Raw genomic sequence first — 18,614 nt, 5'->3', positions numbered from 1 at the left:
CCTTTCATAAGGTTTTCATAAATGGGGAGGTTCCACCTTAATAAATACTTATGAGGACATAAGTTTTAGATATACATAAACCTGTATTTAAAAAAATAAAATAAAAATAAAATAAAATAAGAAAAGCAGTCTTTTTATTAATAACAATGCCCTATTTTTTTAATTTCATTTTAGAGAAAATGCCTTTTATTAGACTATGGAGAAAACTTAATATTCTTTCATTTAAAGTCCTTTTTGTTTAATCTTACTTTTCGAGTCACATATTTTTTAAAGGATGTATTTTTTTCAGAAGAAAGAAAAATGTAAGAAAAAAAAATCAAGATTAGTTTTTGTTAGATAAAAAAAATGATATTTTTTTTAGTAAACATTTATCAAGAAAAAGTCTTGTGTTTTAGGGGTTAGTTTTTGCGGGTGAAAAAGTAATCTTTTTAAAAGAAAAAGTCTTCAGAGAAAAACATTTATTTTTGTAAAAAGGATCAAAATTTTTGAGGAAATAGATCACATTTTGAGATTTCTTGGCTGAGAAAAAGCATATTTTGTAAAAAAAAAAAAAAAAAAAAAAAAAAAAGTCATTCCTCGATAAGGATCCTGTTTTGGGAGAAAAAAAATCCATTTTATTTTTACTTTTATTTATATTTTTTATTCTTTTCTTAGAAAAATATTGTTTTTTGAGGAAAAAATATTGCCAACATTTTTTGGGAAGCCTTATTTTTCAAGAAGTGCAAAAAACAAAAAACAAAAGTCATTTTACGAGAAAAGGGGGGCCTAAGGAAAAATAAAACAATTTGCCTTATTTTTTCGAGAAAAAAGTTGTACAGTATTTTCCATCGGGTGTGCCAAAACATACTCCTCTGTAGGACCAATCATACTTCAATGTTTTGTCACTGCGTCCATGAACGGTGCTGAAGACATGACAAAAAATAATGAGCAAGCAAGCAAACAATCATTTAACATTCGGGTGCTCTCAAACGCTCTTAAAGATTACAAGTCGAGTATGGCTTTCATAAGGGGCGAGGTTCCCCCTTAAAAAGTACTTTAATTAACCCCAAATAAAGTTCAGATGTCCTAGTAAGCTTTTCAGGACATTTTTGTACTCACATCTCATGGCACAAGCCACACAAGGTCCAAAGTTTTTTTTCTCTCTTTTGTCTTCCCCAAATTGAGCTGAACAGGTTGTAGACCACATTCATTCATGGGGGGTCTCAAAATTATTTATTTTGGTCTCATTTTTTCAATCCCAACAACCTGGCATTTGAAAAGGGGTGTGTCAGCTTTTTACAGAAATTGGACAATAAGTACAAGACAATCCATTTAAATAGTTTACTGATTTGGCAAAGTTGTTAAAAACAGATCACTATGTCATTTCACAGCTTTTTTTTTTTTTTTTTTTTAAATACAAGAAGCATATGATTTATTAATAATGCTCTACAAAACATGTAGTGTGAAACATATCCAAAGTCATTAAGCCTACACGACAGTCCTCGATATACAGTTGACGAAACATATGCACCGAAAGCAGTTACTAGAAAGGGAGGAAGGGGAAAAAAATATGCTAAGAGTTTGGTCACTTTCGGGAAATAAAGATGCAGCTGGAAATTTGGCACATTCATAACATGTCAGTTTATAGGGTTAGTCCATTAGAGAGGTGAGCTCGGGGCAGGGGAGCACATGCAGTGAGCAAACTTGGCTGCCGAGCAACAGTAATGCACGTGCTATACTGTACGACCTCTCAGAAGACCTACCACCCCCTTTCAGGCTGGCATGCGTTTGGCAACGGGCTTCACTCAGGCTTCTCTTCTCCATATTCTTTTCCAGAAAAAAACCCCTCATATTTTTGAGTGAAAGTTAGAGGAAAAAAGGTGTATTTTTTTTTTTTTTTTGCAAAAAATGTCCTATTTTTTATAGAGAAAAAAAAGGCAAAATTTTAAAGAAAAAAAAGCCTATTTCTTTCCCTATTTATTTTCTTTTTTTCAAGAAGTCCTATTTTTCTTGTCTATTTTTAGAAAACTTTGTTGGGGAGAAAGTGAAGATAATTATTTTGGTGAAAAACTAAAAAAAACCAAAAAAACTTAATGTACATTTTTAGAAATGTCAGTCTGAGAAAAAGCAATATTATAATTTTTTTTACAAGAAAAAAAACCTAATGTTTTTAAAAAAGTTATATTTATGATAATTTCTTTATAAGAATTTTTTTCCCCCCCAGAAAAAGAGTTGTATTTTTAAGACAAATTTGGGGGGGGGGGAAATGTGTATTGTTTCAAGAAAAATGTCATTTTGTTTGTGGGAAAAACAGGTAATTTTCCCTGGGGGAAAAATGCCATAGTTGAACTAAAAATTGGACAAAAAAACCCCAACATTTTAACAAAAAGATTTAGGGGAGAATTATTTTTTGTGTGAAAAAAGTAATTTTGTTAGGAAAGTCAAATTTTCAAGAAAAAGGCCATACTTTGAGGAAGTAACTTTGCCAAGACAAATGTAACAATTTTGAAAAAAAAAAAAAAGCATTTGTCTTTTATATATAGATATATATATATAAAAAGCATTGTTTTTCAGGAAAATTATTTTTGGGGAGAAAAAGTCTAATTTCCTGTCGGGTACGGCGAAAGGTGTTCCTCTTTAGAAACATCCACTGTTATGTTTCGTCACTGTTTCCATTTAGGACGCTAAAGGCATCACGAAAAGGAAGGAGGAAGTGGCCAGCCGTTTAAACATTCGGGCGCTCTTGAACGCTCTCAAAAGATCAGAGGGCAAGCACGGTGCATTCATGCGGCGGTCGACTCAAAATGCACACACACAGGCTCACAAGCGATGGAGAACTTTTGAAGGCAAGCGCATAAATACGCAAAGACACTCCAGCGATGAGAAGATTTTCATAGTCCCACTTCTAGAGCAGCAGCCTCCCCTCTAGCAAATGTTAGCACTTTTAGTAGCTTCATGTCAGTAGTCATTGGGCAACAGTGCCTGGCTGCACCCCCTTGTTGGCCAGGCCGGGTCGCCTGTCCACCCGCCCGTGACGGGATTAAAACACAGGTTCAAACCCTCCCTACGCTCACGTTATGTGCAAAAAAATCTTCACGGTGACCAACATCATCACCACTGTCTTGGCACTCGTCGACGTCAGTGAGCAACGTGCAAACGTCGCGTTAGACGACGACAGATCCCCCATGAGAATTCAGCAGGAAACTGCAACTTCGGCTTCTAATCAGCGACAGGCGTTGCTGGCAGTCATAAGGGCTTGTCGATCACAGTCACACCTACCAATAAAAAAAAAAAAAAAAAAAAAAAGAAATAATTTTTTTTCAAGAAGTCATGTTTTGAGGAAAAAGTCATACCGCCGTTGCTCAGATGTTTTGTTTTTTTTTTGCTTTAACTTGAGAGCAAAAAAATGACATGGATGCATGGGTCACAACAAGCAATTGTGAACAAGTCTTCCAAAAACCGGCCTTCAAGCTGTTTATTGCCACTCCCAGTTGAAGTGTACTGTGACAGTAAACATCAAATAAACCACATAACGCCTCACGGAAGAAGAATGTGTCATTAGATTGCCTTTCATCCTACCATTAAAAATGGTTTATTTTGTACAACCCACCCGCATAACTGCGTCCCGTGCTCATGCAGCTAGGCAGCAGTGTCCACTTGTCCGAGTTGGGGTTGTAGAACTCCACCGACGCCAAATTACAGCTGCCATCGTCGCCACCCACCACGTACAGCAGGTTGTTGACAGCGCACACGCCTGCAACACACGAAACATCATGCGGCCGCCATCTTGTCAGCGTGTTATGGAAAGCTGTTTTGAGAATTTATTCATTATCAGTTTTAAGTCCGTGTTTTCATTCATTGATATATCATTCTACGCTCTTTGTAGTCACTAGTCAGACAACTCAGGACAAGTAGAACGACTGTCTTACTTGTAACATATTTTCCACTACTGTATGACATTTTTGAGCACCAGTAGAATGAATAGGGCGCACTAGTAGAGCAACTAAATGTGACTAGTGAGGCAAAACTGTGCACTAGTCGACAACTATGTGGTACTTGTACTCCTAGTGACATTTTTAAATTCCACAAGATCTCCCGCTTTACTACAAAACCCGATTCCATCGAAATTGGCATGTTGTGTAAAATGTAAATAAGAACAGAAAACAATGATTTGCAATTTTTGACCTATATCAGGGACCTCGTTTGATGTGTGTCCTGCGTCTGAGATGCACAAACATTAGCAGGGACGCACGCATGAGGCATATAACACGGCAACATTCCTAAAATAAATACAAATAAAAAAATAACAGTGATATTAAAATGTACGACATCTGATTTAAAAACAATGACATATCCCAAATGTTTTCGAGTACATACATGGTGTTTTTTTTTTTTAAATTCATTCAATTTGGCAGGCTTTAAGACATTTTTTGGCCCTCTTTAGTGGGTTAATGACTCTATACCTACTCTATGTGCCAAATGTTTAATATTTGTTTAGGTGCAATTTTTGCGAACAGAACCTGAGTCTGATTTACATATATTTTTTATCTCAAACTTTTCTTTATTGTTCCACATTTAAAGGCCAATTTTCAATGTTCTTTAGAATTCAAAGTTAATTGTTATTAAAAAGGATGTACAGTGTTCCCTCGCCACTTCGCGCTTCACGGCTTCAGTGCTTTGGGGGTTTTTGCAAAATATTCATTAAAAAATAATATATCGGCAGCCATATTGCGGAAAGATGCGTTGTTTCATGTTGATGTGAGCGAGAGGTTTCCCTGCATGCCAAACAAAGAGATGAGTGGACTGTCTGTACTGTACGGGCACTCATACAAGGCGTGTGATTGGTTCCCGGCGCGACATCGACCAATGAGAGCACGAGTGGATTTATCCCGTGAGCTGATTGGTTGGGCATCATCGCAAATCCTCGGGCAAATCCTACTTTGCGGTTTTTCGCCTTTCGCGGGGGGTTTTGGTCCCAATTACCCGCGAAAAACGAGGGAACACTGTACTTGAATTATTATGCTCTATAATATTATATCAGTGGCATAAAAAAAAACCCATCAATGATACTGTCAATCAATATATTGAGAGAGAGCAAGCGCAATGCATACAAATTGTACAAATAAAAATCTGCAATATAGCAGGACCGAGAAGCAACAACCGTTATATGGCGGAGGATTACTGTATATCCGGGTTAGTCACATGACGTTCCGCATATAGCGGAGTGTACTGGTAAATAGACCTAAAGCTGGATATCAAGGAACCATTTGAAACGGCTTGCCATTGTGGGGCGCTCCCTCCCCAGCCGGCCTCACCTGCATTACGGCGACACATGTTCATGTCGGCTACCTGCCGCCAACTGTTGGAGGCCGGGTCGTACACTTCGCAGCTCTTCCTCACCAAGGGGCCGTCATGGCCGCCCACGGCGTAGAGCAAACCCTTCAGCATGCTCACGCCTGGCACAGGAAAAAAAATCTGTTTAAAAGGGCAAAACCATAAAGGTGGAAGATGAAGAAGAAAAGGTCACCTGCACCGCTGCGTCGCGTGCCCATCTCGGCAATGTAGCTCCACGTGTTGCTTTTGGGGTTGTAGGCTTCCACGGTGCTCAGACATTGTCTGGTGGCCCCGTCATAACCACCAACGGCATACAAGATCCCTGACAAATACACAAAATACATACCTTTACTGTGGTACCTTGATTTATGAGTTTAATCCCTTCCGTGACAATGCTCTTAACACAAAACATCTGTGTCACAAATCACCTTTCACCATTAAAATTAATGGGAATGACTTTAATCTGTTCCAGCCCTCCTAAAAATACCAACAATTTTTTTGTAACATGTTTATTGATAAGACAAATAGCACTCTACACTATTTTATTTAAAAAAATCCATACAGTAATAACATAATTAAATATAATGTAAAGAATTAAACAGTTTGTGCATCATGATTTCATACTTCAATACCAATTGACATTGTGCGGCTCCCTCCGGTGTGCATGTCTTGGCCACCAGGGGCCAATACATCATTTATGCAATAAACACTTGATGATGGTCTCTTCTAAGTAAGTTGTAATAATATAAATCTGTATTTGCAGAGGATAGAGAATGTGAGTATTGTTATATCATCTGCCTACATATGTTGCGATACTGTATATGTTCAAATCAGGGTTACAATTACTGCAACATCAATGCTAGTTTCGGTAGCCTGTATATTGGGTTTTGCATTGTGTTAACATTACGCTCGCAGACTTTCCTAATTTATGTGGTTTGGTAAAATACTAGAGCTGTGCACAAATCAGTGGTGAGACAAATGGGCCTGCAAAAGCAATCATCGAATCATAACAAATCTTAGAATATCATAACACTTACTTTATTCTGACAATAGCTGCAACTGCGGTCACCCTTGCATTTACTTCAAAAAAAGAAAAACATATTTCACAATTTTTAGCCTGTTTATTGTCAACACAATTTTGAATTACCGCATTGTTTCTGTGTTTGCGCATTGTTGAAGTACGTTTTTGCACTCATGGATCACAGATGCAAACAGCGAGACGATGATCTCCGCATAAGGAGGCAACTAATAGCTGAGCCCGAGCAGCTGCACGGATATTCATTGCAGCGCCACAACCAAAGCAGTCATCGCTAGAGGGGGACGGAGACCGCGGCAGAATGAATGGAACAAAGTTGACCCAAAACAGCGTGGCAGATGACGAGAGCTAACTGGCTAGCCAGCCAGCTGGTCTCAGGCAACGTGGATTGACAGACAAGCTGAGACAGGCGCAAATGCAACACGGGTTCTACTTTGGGCCACGGTACGGCGATGGATGCCGGTTAAAGTAGGCTATTTTAAACTAAAAAGAAAAACTTTTCTGGAGAGAGAAGCAGTAGCCAAAATGCACCACTGTACTCTTTTTAGTTCAATAGATGGTTTTCAAATCATCAAATTGGATTTTTCATTTGTTGCACTACGACATCTGTTTATGTCCAGTGAGCAAAGGGTCAGCTGTTACAATCCCGACTTCGATTGTCCACTGTCCAAGTGTCCTTGGGCAAGACACTGACCCCAAGTTGCTCCCGGTGGGCCTGGCAGCACCTTGCCTGGCAGCAGCTGCCCATTGGTGTATGAATGTGTGCGTGAACGTGAGCCGCTATAAAGCGCTTTGGGGACCATGATGGCGCAGATAAAGCGCTATATAATGTACCATTTATTGCAGAATAGTAAAAGGAGTAACGAATTAATTCCGATTCGGAAGTCATTCGTCAGTGTCAACATGAATAACGAATCGGGATTTAGAGCGAGAGTCTGAGCCCTATTAAACACACGTTTGTCATATGCTTAGTTTGACAGTAAGCTTCACCTAGGAGGTGCAATAAAAAGCTTGAAGCAAACACTTGCCAACGTTTTTTGAAGAATTGTTCACTATCTGCCTAACTGCTGCTTGCTGTGATGTTCACTGCCAACATCTCGCACTTGTAACTCATCTTTTGCTTGCAAGTGAAAGCAAAACAATAATAATAATAATAATAATCAGTTGGGCGACGGCTTGAAAAACACAAGTCAATTCACTCATAAATTGGGTTACCACTGTAGCGATGTATTTTGTATAAAAAGGAGAATGTAAAGAAATAAACTGGTTTCACAAAGCATTTTTACCGTACGTCTTGTTATGGTCATGTGTTGGATGTGTGCCATTAAGGGCGTGGCCTAGTGGGTGACAGCAGGAACTGGAGTCAGGTTGGCTGGGTTAGTCTGCGTGTGAGTGTCTAGGTGTGAGCTGTGGCCTACAGCAGCTCCTTGCGAGTGTTCTCATTTTGTATTTGTGTGTTTGACTGTTTGTCCTGTTCAATAAAGAGCCGGAAGCACTTGCCCTCCTTGCCCACATGCGAGGGCATTAGAGTACCTTAAATGCTAAACTTTTGTTCATTTCACTCGAGCGGCGGCATAGCCGAAGCTCGCTCGTACCTCAAATTTTGCCTCGAATGTTGGGGCACTGGCACTCACCATTAACAACACCCACTCCCACGCTGCTACGTCGCGTGCTCATGGGCAAGACGTGGAACCACTCGTCCGTCTTGGCGTTGTACGCCTCAACGGTGGACAGACCTGCCAAGATGCACCGCAACAAGGTTGAGCAAGAGAAGCCACTGCCAAGGCAGAAAAAACAAGCGAGATAGAGGTAGATTGCTCTATCCAGCTAGACTACTGATGCTTCATGCTAGAGTAAATCTCTCTCTACAGTGGGTACGTAAAGTATTCAGACCCCCTTAAAATTTTCACTCTTTTTTATATTGCAGCCATTTGCTAAAATCATTTAAGTTAATTTTTTTCCTCATTAAGGAGCACACAGCACACCATATTGACGGAACAAAGCTTTCCGTACCCACTGTATATTTCCCTATAAAGGAGAAATATAGCAAGATACAGAACTAATATTTTTCAATATAATATTGATTTAAGTGAAAAATTTTAATGTCAATGTAAATTTGTTTTAAATAAATTAGTTTTTTTTTGAAAGTATGAAATAAATGCTGTAAATGTAGTTTTAAAAAAGCCCAAAATAACTATTTGTCAATTAAAATGAAATAAAATGACAAAACAAAAGTGAAGCTTGTTCAATAGTCCTTAACAGCTTGTGTTGCCTTCAGCCCACAAAGTTCAAGGGTACCATGCAATCAGAATCCAATTTTGTTTCTACTGTTTCGTGTATAATATAGGTCAAAATTTGTATGTTTGACCTGGTTTAAGTTTGACATCCATGCAGTTTGTCGATTTAATGTAAAAGTCTTTGAACACTAATACTGCTTGCAAACAACAGGATTTGAAATCTCCAATTGTGCGATGTGGTTTCGCCAAATCATAGCCAAGTATCTGCCTACTTCGTGGTTGCTACACGTCCACTCATCTTGGGAAAAAGTGCTTAGTGACAAGCGGCGTCAAAGCTTAAACTTTTTTATCACCTGCCAAACTCAGAGGAGTTGAATAAATGGCTTCAATTTATATTGGGAGAAATTGCTAAGCATTTCAGAACCACAATTGTGCTGTTTTCAGGCCTATTTCGTGGAGGACGGTTCCTTAAATAAACTTTCATACACTACTGGAATTGCATTTCGGAGTTTGAAGCGAGCGAGCCAGCTGGGCAGCTGCCACGCCACCGGGCCATGTAAGTACAGTACAGTACGTATATAAAAGCAAATGTATTCCGGTTTACAACAATACTTAACTATTGTTGAATGTACTGCGGTCACCGTTGCCAATATGCGCAATAGATGAACGCCGTGGTGCAAGCCGGTGATGTTATAATGATCAAATGGGGCCTGCTTTCAAAATATCCTCCTCTCTTTGACTTCACCCATGTGACCCGTCCCCTCGTCTGTGGGTTGTGACTTGTGAGTAGTGGGCGAACAATCCAAAGCTTAGCGAATTCTGATTCACGATGACATCAAGACAGAAATTAATGCGAGGTCTCTATGAATGCGAGATATCAGCATTCGCCAATGGCTAATCAGAGCTGTTTTCCATATATAAATTAGGGAAGATGAGTGATCCAATCAGAGCAAAGCTCATGTACATGTCCCATAATAATGAAAAATCAATCGTCTCAACTGCCAGGCATACAAAGACCAAAGGCAATAGCTAGAAATATGACTGTCTGGCCATTTTAAACCAAAATTATCTTGCAAACCAGATAATAGGACATCAAAGATGATCAAAAATAATGGAAAAAACATCTGATGGCACAGCACCTTTCAAGTATAAATAACACACTCACACAAATGCAGTAGCGGGTGATGGTACCTGTGCTTCCGTCGAAGCCCCCCACAGCGTACAAAAGGCCGTTGAGCACGGCGGCCCCTAGTGTGGATCGGCGGTCTTGCATGCTGCTGACGCTTGTCCAGCGGTCCATCAAGGGGTCGTAACAGTCCACCGTACGCACACGTAGGGAACCGTTGAAGCCCCCCACGGCATAAACACAAGTGCCCACGTACACTACGCCTGAACACAACACAGCAAATACAAATATTCCTTTAAACATTGAACAACTAAAATATTGTGTTCAATGCCTTTTATATTGAAAACAGACTTAAATGGACTACAAATTTAACTCCCCATATGCATTTTATATTTAATACAGAGTAGTATGTGTTTAACAAACATGTATCTTCATGTGTTAGCAATACTACTATAGCTACTGCCAAATTTGAATACAGTCCTTTAGTTTTTTGTTGTGGAACGATGGATGACTGGTTAGAGCGTCTGCCTCACAGTTCTGAGGACCTTGGTTCAATCCCCGGCCCTGCCTGTGTGGAGTTTGCATGTTCTCCCCGTGCCTGCGTGGATTTTCTCCGGGCACTCCGGTTAATTGAAGACTCTAAATTGCCCGTAGGTGTGAATGTGAGTGTGGATGGTTGGTTGTTTGTATGTATGTGCCCTGCGATTGGCTGGCAACCAGTTCAGGGTGTACCCCGCCTCCTGCCCTAAGATAGCTGGGATAGGCTCCAAGCACTCCCGCGATCAGCGGCTCAGAAAATGGAAGCATGGATAGTATTTTGTTTTGAAATTGTTCTTATGTACATTGTTTAGTTATGGGGGCTTTCTATTTATATATTTATAAAATGTTCTTTTTTTATCTTTTACATTCTTTGTATAATAGGAGGAAGACTAGCAAAAGACTAGCAAAAATTTTATTTCTCAGTGTTACCGTTATGTTTTTACTGTGCACATGAAAATCTTGAATCTGCAATTTGCATTTACTGCAGAGCAGTGATTCAACAGAAATCATTTCAACAATCGTCTTGCAAGATGCATTTTATATTCAATACAGATCAGTGATGTAACAAAAAAAAAAACTTGTTTAATGTATTTTATATTTAATAAAGAGCAGTGATTTAACTTAGTGTTTGAATAAACTTGTACCATAAGACGTATCTTATATTTGATACAGAGCACTGATTGAATTGACAAATTGTTCATATATATATGTGTTGTTTTTTGAGTAATTCCCAAGCTGGTGTACCCCCCCTTTTTTTTTTTTTTTTTTTTTTAATAAGCGGCCTATGGGTCAGTTACAATTCTGCCTAGCACCACGGACCATGCAATTGTGGAAAATAGGGAAAATAACAACAAACCCGGTATCATAATTAATTCTGAATAATTTGCATTGTATCAAAGCTTATTAAACAAGCATCCTTGGATCCCGTGTTAATAGTAAGCAAGCTATTATTATTATTATTATTAGCATTAGCCTCCTTGGCTTACTACCTGCTCTACACCTGCGGGTGGGCAGCTCGGCCACCTGGTACCAGCGCTGCTCCTCAAAGTCGTAACATTCCACACTGCGAATGGCCTTGGGCGCCTGGCCGCCGACCACCACCATGACCTGAACCCAAGCAGCAGGTTGAGTGAAGACGTTTTGTTTCTCCAAATGTGATGGTTAAACTGGTTTATTTGATACCTTAGGGCAACAGGCGGGGGTTCGGATGCGCGTGCGTGCAGTCTTCATGAGCGCTCGCTGGTCAGCGGGCAGCAGGTGGTACTTCATGGCCTCGATCAAGTAGTCCTTACACGCGCTGCTGTTCTTGATGAGGGACTCCTCCTCCACGCGCTGACATCATAAACAGAAATATATACATAAATCAGTTGATAAAATGTATTTTCAGGAGTTGATCATTTCTCGTGGTATGTTGGTTTATGCCCCAACTTGTGACTTTTTCGAGTTGTCGCTTGGCTGTTTTTTTGCTTTGTGCCGTAAACCAAAAGTTAAGCTACGAACTTTCAGATACGTTGCCGCTCGAATGAAGTGAAAAAAGCCATTGTAATGCCCCCTCGCATGTGGGCAAGGAAACCCACAGTTGCACAGGCACGTTCAGCTGTTCATTGAACGGGACAAACAGTTAAACTCACTAATCGCTCGTCTAAAAGCATAAAAGCATAATTGCGTAATACCTCTTTGCTGTTGTCCAATTCGATCAAGTTGGATTGATCGAACTGGACTCTTCTTGTTTGTTCATTCTTTTTTTTGTTCTTGTTTTCCAAAAATCTTCAAACATGACTTGGGCAATTATGCTATTAGGCTAATGAAGTACAAAATGAGACCACTCGCAAGGAACAGTGCCGACTCACTGTGGCACGCCTCTTAAAGGCACACTTCCAATACAAAATACTACATTACGTATGATAATTACACTTAATAAAACCATTTTATTTATTTATTTTTAGATTCTCTTTTATTATATTTTGTTTTTATACAATACATTGCCATTTCGCTTTACTGAACTACCTCACCAACAGGTAACATAAAACGGTTGTTTTTTGGGGGGAGGGATGGAACAGATTAATGGCATTTAAATACATTTCAATGTGGAAAATGGATTTCATAAGAGTAAACTGAGTTACTGTACGAGCTTGGTCACGGAATGGATCAAACTCGTAAGTCAAGGGACCACTGTAAAGTGGAACCACTATCTGCATCCACTTTGTGAAGCCGATTGACCATTTTGCCCCATTTAGGAAATAATGGAAGTAGATATTAGCTTAGTCAGCAATGTTCTTTGACCAATTTTAGTGTTATTGCTATTATCGCAACGTGACTTTCCTAAACGGAGAGGATGGTCTGAGCATGCGGCGTCGCTTGAATGTATGCTTCAAACTATGGCAGAACAACTGCGTGCACAACCTCTGTCGCTCTCCCAAAAAACGCTAAGCAGGTGAGAATGGGACGGCATCTCATTTATTAATTAAACAGGCAAGAAAATGTAGAAATGAATTACACAAAAACAAAACACAAAAAAATAAATAGAAAGACACAAAAACACACAAATATCACAAACTAACACACACAAAAACAGAAAAATAAAAACAAAACACAATCGGACGCAAAAACAAAATACAAGTCCCACAAAATCACACAAGGCAAAAAAATATATAATTAAATAAAAACCACAAACAAAACAAAAAAAAACAAGAAAAAACAAGCACACATACAAAACAAAAATAGTATTTTAGCATTCTTGACTGTCACACTGTCTTTTTTTCTGTCGGAATAAGAGCTCTGAAAAGCCAAAGAAAAAGATAACCCAAAGTTAATCCTTATATGCTGGTCGAACTGAAGTCTAGTGGCAGTTTTTGCCGAATAGCATTTTGAGGTCACAGTTGAAAATCTTCAAAACAAACAAAAATTAACATTAACCAAGCAGGCAAAATGTGGCAAGTTGTCGCTCAAAAACAAATAAATAAATAAATAGTAGTTAAAGACTGGGGTGATACCTGCACCAGGTATTCTCTGGTGAGCAGGGGCAGGCGCACGTGCTCCATGAGGTGGGCCAAGTGCTCCTGGCGCACATCTTTGTCATGGTTGACCCACGCGATGACCGATTCAAAGACCTACACATTCACAACAACGTCAGGTGCGTTACTCTTGCCAGTGTGCATGTGTTGCGTGTGCGTACTTTCTCCTCTGTGGGAATGGCGAGTTTGTCGCTGGCGATGAGGCTGGAAACCTGCTCCATGCCCAGATTGAGGAACTCCTCGCTGCCGACCACCTCAGTGAAGTGTTGCTCTGACACGACAACAATAACCTTTCATTACACAGCACGTGCGGCAAATACAATGCCTGCCTAAAATAGATGCCCCTTTTCTCCCGTAAGAAAAAAAACAGGTATGTGTAATTATCTCAGTTCATAGACGCTATTGTTTCACATTGACATTTAAGAGTTAACTGCTGAGCCCCTTTGAAGTTAGTTGCTAACAAAAAACAGCAGCAAAAAAACCAACCCCAAAAAACAATGACAAAAACACCCCCCCAAAAAATACACAAAGAAAAACTAAACCCACACAAACAGCTAAAGCACCTGCGTAGCAGTTGGCCTGCGTGAGTAGTTGCGAGCAAGCGTGCAGGTCAGCGAAGGCTCGTATGCCCAAGCAGTTGGACGGGTGCAGCTGAGAGCTCAGGAAGTCGCAGCACGCCTTCCTCACCTCATTCAGCTGCAGGAGACCCGCGGCCGGCAGCAGAGCCTAACAAAAGCACGCGCACATCCACCCAAACAGACATACAGACAGACACACACATATAGCCCGACAGTCTTGTCAGTTTTACAGTAAACTTCAACAGAGAGTGACAGATGCAATACAACTTTGTTGTATTGCATCTGTCCTACCTGCATGTCCTACCTGCACATTCTCCTCTGTGACTTGTATCTCCGCAGTGTAGATGTAGTCCACTAGGAGTCCCAGAGTCCACCCGTCCATCTCCTTTATCCTCACGCGCTTGGCTCGGCTCTCCGTCATCTCCCCTGTTGCACATAAACCATTTTGCTTCCTCGTAGGGAACCTAGAAAAAGGTGTCAAAGGAATGGAAGGGTACCTGTGAACATGGCGTGGAAGTACGGGCTCCCGGCGGCAAGCACCACGCGGTGAGCGGCGATCTCCACGTCCTCCGCTACGATTGTGACGTCACACAACGAGCTTTGACTGTGGGTGAAGGACATACAATGGATAGAAAGTCAAAACACACCAGATGTTTGTGGAAAAAAAGAGATTCAAATAAATAATTTTCAACATATGAAATAATTTTCAACATACTATGTTGTGTTTTTTTAAGTCCTTTGATGACAGATTTAAGAATGAAGTGGCAGATTTAAGAACAGATGTCGACCAAAATTATTGGAAAATTGAGATTTAGTGTTGGACGGAAGCTACTATGCTTTCTCAGCACTGTCAACGCAGCTTTGAACAAGTTACGAAACAAGCTAAATGAGCAAAAGACAATTGTGGACTGACTTATTAGTACCTGCGCAGCTCGTTCATGACTTTGAAAGCCTTCCTCATGTGTCGAGGGTTGAGCGTGACCGCACCTTGTCTCTCCACGCCGTCCTCTTTGTCCAGAGCCTGTGGACAAAGCCTTGTGCACCTGTAACATGCACACACGCATTGCAATACCCAACAGAGATGAAGTCACACTCCATATCGCACATTACAGAAACAAACAAACACCCCGCCTCCTCCCTCATCTGCAATTGAGTAAAGCCTCCCCAGGCCACTATATGAGGAAATATAATAAATGTGGACAGTGTATCAATTTGTGCACAAGTATTTACAGTATTCTTTTATACTGTACATACACTACTTGCAAAGAGTTCAGGATATTGGGCTTTCGGGTGAAATTTCAGACTGAACCTAAAATGCACTTTAACCGCTACAGGTCGACTTAATTTGACCTGTTGCAAACTTTGAACAAGTCCAATTATTGAATGCTTCAGTACTTTTTGCACAACTTGCCATTGTCTAACAAGTATCTGAACGGCAAAATTCGCAACAGGTGTTTGATCCCTGACAAGTTCAGAGGACTTCTATGCCTTTCTGTGACTCCTTCAGCCTTCCTGTATCCTTGTTGCAACGTGCTGATGTCATTGATTCATGAATGGACCAATAAATTTTCAAAGATGTCCACTTCTATGCCTTTTGCTGACCGTTCCAGTCGCTCTGTATCTCCGTCGCAACTTGCTGAAGACAATTTCAACCAGGGGTGTCAAACTCATTTTTGTTGTGGGACACATAGTTATGGTTTCCCTCAGAGGGGTGTTATGACTGTGGAACCATATAAATGTGTATGCTGAATTATTAGATTATTTGGTGTTTTATAAACCCATGTGGGCTGGGTGTACATTTGTATGCATGACATGAATTATTTTTTTTTTTTTTCAAAAATTTGGTGTTTTCTTATATTCGCTTGGTTTTCATACAGTTGAAAAGGTCCAAATGCTTAACTATTTCATACAGTTGAAAAGGTCCAAATGCTTATCTTATTTTAATATTCTTGCAATTTCTCAATGCTATTAAAAATGAGGAGAATTTGAAACTTTGATGCAGAAGAACATTAAATAAATGCAAATGAATAGCTTCCAAGGGCCATATGAAATAATGTAGTGTCCCATAGAAGGCCCCCGGGCCTTGAGTTTGACAGATTGCTAAACTCAAATCTAAACTGCGCATTCGTGTTCTGCTAAAATAAAATACGTACAACAAAGTGTGGTTAGTGGTAAAATAGTAGTAGAAAATAGAAATAGTAATATAGATTTGTATAAAAAAGAAAAAGAAAAAAAATTGGAATGCCTCACGATGCACAAATAGCACAAATTAAAATGCCCTGGAAGCACTCGTGTCATTACTTTGTCACATGGCACACCCACACAGCCATTAAAAAAAAAGGTGGAAAAAAAATCCCAAATAACAAGAAAACATTTCGGCAAGAAGATGCTAATGCAGGTTTCCAACCACCAGCACTTCTTTTGCCACCTCCCCCACGCCGCCTCTAATGCGGCACCATCCGTCACACGTCAACAGCAAACGTCAACACACACGTTCTCATTTAATTACACACGAGTTCTACTTACAGTGGATGCGTGTCCATCATTCCGCTTGTATTCAACGGCTGCACACTTGGCCCTGCGGCATGCACCATTCCATACCCGCGCGGTGTCTTCGTCCTCCTGGTCCCGGGTCGCGGGTGTGGTGACGGGGTGGTTAGTTACACTGGAGCCCGACCGCGGTGACTCTGCGAGCGGACACGGAAGCTGAGGCGAACCGGCTAGCCTGGGAGGAGAAGAGGGAGCTAGCTACTAAGCTAACAACTTCGGACAAGGGGAGTGACTGGAAGGCTAAAGGGGAGGTTTTTTTTAATGTGCCCCCCGTGTGTCCCTCCTTGTTGCTGGGTGTGTTTGTGTGAGAGAGGACGGGCGAAGCTACATAATATTTTTTTTTCCTCCATTCTCTTTACTGCCCGAGACGCACAAACAAAGAGGAGACATGTCGGCAAAGAGGGTTCTCGAGACGCCTACAAGGAGTCGCTCAAGGAAAGCACAGCGTCACACAGTGGTGGATGTGCGTTAGTGCATGGGCACCATGTTGTCACCCACCTTATGCTGAGTGTATGCAGTGTTGGGGATGTATATTTTTAATATCTATCTAATATAGATAATCAGATTTGTTTTTCACAATAGAAGACGTGTTTAATCTCAACAAGGGGATATTACAAGAAAAATGCAATTTGAAATGAGAAAAAATATATATTTAAAAAAATTGTAATATTATGTGAAAAAGGGGATTTTAGCATTGTCACAATTACACTCATTTTAAAAAAGTAATTTAAGAGAAAAGAAATGCAATACTCGGGGGAGTAAGTAATTAGGAAAAATAATGGCTATTATGAGGAAAATAAGTAAAATAAATCCTTTTATGACAAAAAGATGGGATTTTACTGGAATAGTCGTAGTATTATGATAATTTATTTTTATAATTTTCAAGAAAACTAAAACTAAACAAAATTGTTGAATATGTGAAAAAAATTTAATTTCTTTACAAAAAAGTGGTCAGCGAAGAAAAAAAGTATTTACAAAGAAAACAAATGTGTGAATAAAATAAAAGACAATGAGAAAAATCGTAGTAATTTTACATTAATGTCACAATATAAAAAAAAATTCATTCTGTAAAGAAAAATCAGAACATTATAAGAGGAAGGGAAAACAATATTTTAATTATTATTTTTGGACATAGACGAGTGTATTAAGTAGCATTTATCCAACCACACTCATTCAACTGAGATCTAAAAATCACTTAAAGTTGAAAGAATTCAAAAGGTTGGTCTTACCGTCTCACACACACACAATCATGAGATAAAACAGTCATGTTGCACATACAAAATGGCACCCTATAATGACTGAACGGGAGATAAGTCAAGTCAAACAGTTGGTCTTATCAATGTATATATATATACACACACAAGCTTGAGTTAAACAAGTCATTTTACAATACGGACAACTCACACATCAACTACTGTTGCTGATTTAAGCACGCCAACCCAGTTTCATGTGGAGATTAGCTCACCAGAGCCTCTTTGTTCTCCCCCCTCTCATCCATCTGTGAGTAGTGCAAACTGAGACAGATGATAGCTGTGAAGACGGCCAGAACAAGTCTGTCATGGTGTGAAGTCACCCAATGCATCTGAAGTGAGATGATGTCAGGAAAAAAACGGAAAAAAAACATGCAGACACTCTTGTCAGTGTTGAACATGAGCTCATTCGGACACAGCAGACATTAGGAGGAACTGGCCTTTAAATCTCAGTCTTTAACATAGGGGCGTCCAAACTTTAAACTGAGGACCTCAAATAGAAAAATCGAAGGATCAAAGAGCCACATTGAAATTCTCCGCATTAATACCTATATGTTGTCTACACACAGAAACAGAGAATAAGAAAATGAGTTATACTCTATGAGAAACACACAATAGTGTGAGATCAAAAGCTGTCATTTTTTTACCAAACCTGAATATTATGAAAAAAAAGGGTGAAATTATTAAACTATTAGAATGGTTGCAATTATACAAGCAGTAAAGTTGCAACTTATAAGAAAAAGGATGCTATATTTGGAGAAAAAATATTTTGGGAGAATAACGTACAATATGAGAGAAAACGTTGTCACAATGTTGAAATAAATAACATTTTAATTGTAATTTTTACGAGAATAGAATTGCAGTATGATTAAAAAAATATATATTTCAAGAAGGGAAAAACATGAGAAATAATTTTTCATGACAAAAGTTGCAACATTACAAAAATGTGAGTACTGTATTATGAGGAAAA

At 39.6% G+C, this 18,614-nt stretch overlaps 1 protein-coding gene across 2 annotated transcripts; it reads right to left on the bottom strand.

Annotated features, from left to right (window-relative positions):
- Positions 1-1,207: 1,207 nt before the first annotated feature.
- Positions 1,208-16,798, bottom strand: klhl2 (kelch-like family member 2). 2 transcript variants are annotated; one of them, XM_061680359.1, is made up of 15 exons: positions 16,371-16,798; positions 14,768-14,887; positions 14,342-14,448; positions 14,149-14,270; positions 13,830-13,992; positions 13,428-13,537; positions 13,246-13,362; positions 11,435-11,584; positions 11,242-11,359; positions 9,778-9,975; positions 7,984-8,085; positions 5,507-5,635; positions 5,295-5,435; positions 3,590-3,733; positions 1,208-3,254 (listed from the first exon to the last, which is right to left on the bottom strand). In XM_061680359.1, exons 1-15 carry the CDS (start codon positions 16,436-16,438, stop codon positions 3,226-3,228), a joined length of 1,818 nt encoding a protein of 605 aa, XP_061536343.1. In that variant the 5' UTR covers positions 16,439-16,798; the 3' UTR covers positions 1,208-3,225. The 2 variants fall into 2 exon arrangements, with proteins under 2 accessions (XP_061536343.1, XP_061536344.1); XM_061680360.1 differs by lacking the exon at positions 7,984-8,085.
- Positions 16,799-18,614: the final 1,816 nt, after the last annotated feature.

The sequence above is a fragment of the Phycodurus eques genome, chromosome 6 (assembly GCF_024500275.1).
Source record: "Phycodurus eques isolate BA_2022a chromosome 6, UOR_Pequ_1.1, whole genome shotgun sequence".
NCBI classification, from domain to species: Eukaryota; Metazoa; Chordata; class Actinopteri; order Syngnathiformes; family Syngnathidae; genus Phycodurus; species Phycodurus eques.
Note: the sequence above shows the minus strand (reverse complement) of the source record. Positions and strands in the feature narration are given on the sequence as shown.